At 37.2% G+C, this 3,784-nt stretch overlaps 1 protein-coding gene across 1 annotated transcript; it reads left to right on the top strand.

Moving 5' to 3' along the window:
• The first annotated feature begins 783 nt into the window (after positions 1–783).
• On the top strand, positions 784–3,417 carry LOC104101089 (hypersensitive-induced reaction 1 protein-like). The gene is made up of 6 exons (XM_070177501.1): positions 784–1,181; positions 1,365–1,485; positions 1,630–1,721; positions 1,801–1,877; positions 2,128–2,147; positions 2,853–3,417. Exons 1-6 carry the CDS (start codon positions 975–977, stop codon positions 3,209–3,211), a joined length of 876 nt encoding a protein of 291 aa, XP_070033602.1. The 5' UTR covers positions 784–974; the 3' UTR covers positions 3,212–3,417.
• The last annotated feature ends 367 nt before the right edge of the window (positions 3,418–3,784 follow it).

The following is a 3,784-nucleotide window of genomic DNA, read 5'->3' as shown; positions in this document are numbered from 1 at the left end:
GTTTCATTTTTTTATTGGAAAAATATTTGCAATATGTACCTAATCCTAATGTCTTCCCTGCAAAGAAAAGAAAATCAAAAGTCAATAGCTTTTGCACCTATCCATTAGTGGATATCACAAAGTCTTTTTTTGGGGGGGTTTTGATTTCTCATCCCAGTATTTACTATTTATCACAAAGTCAATGGTCACAATTATAGTGACAAATTGAAAATGATATCATTCATTTGATCTAACATCTTTTTATTTTTCATTTGATTTGAGTTGATTTCTTCCTTTTTTATTTTTCAGGAAGATGAATTACCGTAATAGGGTAATCAAAATACAAAGGTAGAAACGAGCGTAGCAAGTTTTTTTTAGTTAAATATCATAATTCGATATGGAATTACTATATCAATTCGATTGAACCGAATAAGTTTGATGCAAATTTTTTACAAAATATGAATAAATATTAAATTTTAAATTCAATTATTAATGTTTGAGGACGTTATCCTAGAATTAGATACTAAAATCTTAATCCGTGCTATGCAACACGCAATGTTGATAGTTGCAACCTACCGGCTGCAGAAATGGAGGTTCTGCTGGCTAACCTCCATTTCCACGAACTTCCTTACCAAGTCTCTCCATCCCCGCCCACAACCCCCCCAACACACACACTAAACCCAAACAGCTCATATATAAACACACTCCCTCCAGCTAGTGAAACCCAATTCAAAATTCTTTATACTCTTTTGCTGTTCCTGTGCATTTTTGCTTGTTTCGTTAGTAGTAAGTTTCTTCATACTCAGTTCAATTTTGTAAATTGTTATAAACTGAAAATACCTTCTGTAGTTTCTTCAATATGATGACATGGATTTTAGTTTCTTGCTTTCTTGAACTGAAATGAAAGTCGGTTTTTGGTTTGATAAGGTAAATTAGGTTGAAAGCTGGAATATGCCTTTTCTAGATGCATACTTTTGTGGATCATCTTCCTTTTAATGCCATGTTTACAGAGTATGGGCAATTTGTTGTGCTGTGTAAAAGTTGATCAATCCACGGTTGCAATTACGGAGCAGTTCGGCAAGTATCAAAATGTGCTTCAGCCTGGGTGCCACTGTCTCCCTTCGTTCCTTGGATTCAAGCTAGCTGGTCATCTCTCCCTCAGGGTGCAGCAACTGGATGTTCGCTGCGAGACCAAGACAAAGGTCTATTCTTTATTCCAAAACGAGAATTACATCGACTTGAAATATACTGTTTTGGTACTTCATAGCTGAATCATCAAAGTCAATCAAAATTGGTACTTTCACAAAACATAAGTAGCCAGTAGGTGATGGTTTTTCAGTATTTACACCAGTATGACATATACATTTATTGCAATAAATGTGCAGGATAATGTATTTGTCAATGTAGTGGCATCAATTCAGTACCGTGCTCTTGCAGACAAAGCAAATGATGCTTTCTACAGACTAACCAACACTAAGGGTCAAATTCAAGCCTATGTTTTCGATGGTAGATCTCTATGATGTCTCTTTATATACATCTGATGATTTTCCCTTTGACTTGAGTTTTATTCTAACAAATTTATTTCTTACAATATATTGATTTCAACAGATAATGCTAACTTATACAGGTGTAAATTTTATGTTTCTTCAGTCATAAGAGCAAGTGTTCCAAAACTCAATATTGATGATGTTTTCGAGCAGAAAAATGAAATTGCCAGGGCTGTTGAGGATGAACTTGAGAAGGTTAGCCAAATCCTCAATGCTTCTTTTCACCGCTATCATATAGTGGATCTCATACAAGTGCCATTATGATCCTGTACAGGCTATGTCGGCTTATGGATATGAAATTGTTCAGACACTTATAGTTGATATAGAACCAGATGAGCATGTTAAGAGAGGTTTAACCCCATGCGCACGGCACCTTGCGGCGCTACTTGCACGAGGCCTCGCCGTTCCGTTGCCAAAAGCCATCAGCTGCCACGAGCGATGTCGCCTCCCAATTTTGCCCCCAACAACCGATGGCATTCGGAACCACCAGTAAAAGATGACCAATTCCATTCGCACTTTTCCCCAACTCCATCCGCAAAGAAACCCATTACCAAAAAATACCCCGGGAATGGAGGAAAAGATTAAAATTTTTAAAGAAAAACCTTAATGAAATCAATGCTGGTATGTCTAAAATCTTTTTCCTCTAATTAATACCTTGTTTGGCCAAACTTCTTTTTGGCCAAAAGTATTTTTTTTGTTGTTTCCAGAAATGCTTTTTTTCCAAAGTTAAAGTGTTTGACCAAGATTTTAGAAGAAAAAAAAGTGCTTTTGAGTAGAAGCAGAAGCAATTTTTAAGACGTAGAAAAAAGTAGTTTCTTCCGAAAAATACTTTTGAGAAAAATACACTTTGAAGCACTTTTTAAAAGTTTGGCCAAATATTAATTGTTGCTCAAAAGTGTTTTTCAAATTAATTAGCCGAACAGAAATTGCTTCTCAGCAAAAATACTTTTTTGAAAAGCACTTATAAGAAAAACACTTTGCAAAATAAGTTGATTTTAGAAGTTTGGCCGGACATGCTATATGCCTACTAATCGCGCGTTCTGTTTGTCAACTGCTCTCAGTAGATAATCTCAACAGGAATATATACATCACTGGATGGATTTTCCTTCCATTAAAAATGTGAATTATTTATGTAAAAGAAATTCTACACACTGTTAAATGGCCGCTTTAGGAGTTGTGGTGCAATCTATGTCTACCAAGCTTCTTCAAGGGCTAAATCTATTCTCTTTACCTGTTTAATGTTTTGTGGTTGACCAAATTGAAGACTGATATTCTTATTCAATTTGTCATGCTATTTTTATGTCTTAACTGTCTTCAACTTTGCAGCTGCTCGGATGAGGTTGGCTGCTAATGAGAAGGCAGAGGCAGAGAAGATTTTACAAATTAAAAGGGCTGAAGGAGAGGCAGAGTCAAAGTATCTCTCAGGATTAGGTATTGCACGACAACGTCAAGCAATTGTGGATGGTTTAAGAGACAGTGTGCTTGGCTTCTCAGTGAATGTGCCTGGAACCTCGGCAAAGGATGTTATGGACATGGTCCTTTTAACTCAGTACTTTGACACCATGAAAGAAATTGGCGCTTCCAGCAAATCATCTGCCATTTTCCTTCCTCATGGGCCTGGTGCTGTAAGAGATGTGGCAAGCCAGATTCGTGACGGACTCCTTCAAGCTTCTACTGAGCGTTAAATGTTCTCTCAGAAATGTCAATGTGTTTCCCTTGAAGCAGCTATTTTCCCTTTTGTCTTTATTTTGTCAAGTGTGGAAATATGTGGTGAGATTGACTTTGAAGTTGTGATTAGTACTATCCTATGTACAGGAGTATGTAAATTTTTGAAGATCTTCACACCCTTTTTTGAAGAATTATGAATTGCTATCTGATATTTGGCAGCTTACCTTTATGCTTCATAAATTGTATCTTCTTCCCTATTTTGCTCTTCTGGAGCAATCGTGCTTCCCAATTACCAATCTTTCATATCATGGTCCTTTGCTTAACAATTGTCATTGGTTCTGCGTACGGGTAAAATCGGAGATAGAGCTACACCCGATTTCTCGATAAAGAAACGAGAGGACAATGCGATCCAATATGACCTCGGGTAAAGCCGAGGGCTCCCATAGATCAGAGCCCGGGGAGGATGAATGATGCGCCAGAACCGAACACGGCCAAATATGGGAAGGATCGGGTTCGAGCAAAATAAAAAATCGAGACTAAAGGAAAAAAGGTTGGAGAGGACAGACGAGGGGCCAAAATATTCACTCTTA

Source organism: Nicotiana tomentosiformis, chromosome 6, assembly GCF_000390325.3.
Source record: "Nicotiana tomentosiformis chromosome 6, ASM39032v3, whole genome shotgun sequence".
Taxonomy (NCBI): Eukaryota; Viridiplantae; Streptophyta; class Magnoliopsida; order Solanales; family Solanaceae; genus Nicotiana; species Nicotiana tomentosiformis.
The sequence above is the reverse complement of the archived record's forward strand: the minus strand, read 5'-3'. Positions and strand labels throughout refer to the sequence as shown.

Excerpts from the sequence above, each read along its gene's own strand:
- LOC104101089 (XM_070177501.1), top strand. The coding sequence starts at position 975 with ATGCCATGTTTACAGAGTATGGGCAATTTGTTGTGCTGTGTAAAAGTT. Across the intron at positions 1,182-1,364 it reads GCTGCGAGACCAAGACAAAG|GATAATGTATTTGTCAATGT; the intron begins GTCTATTCTTTA and ends ATAAATGTGCAG. Across the intron at positions 1,878-2,127 it reads GATGAGCATGTTAAGAGAGG|CCTTAATGAAATCAATGCTG; the intron begins TTTAACCCCATG and ends TTTAAAGAAAAA.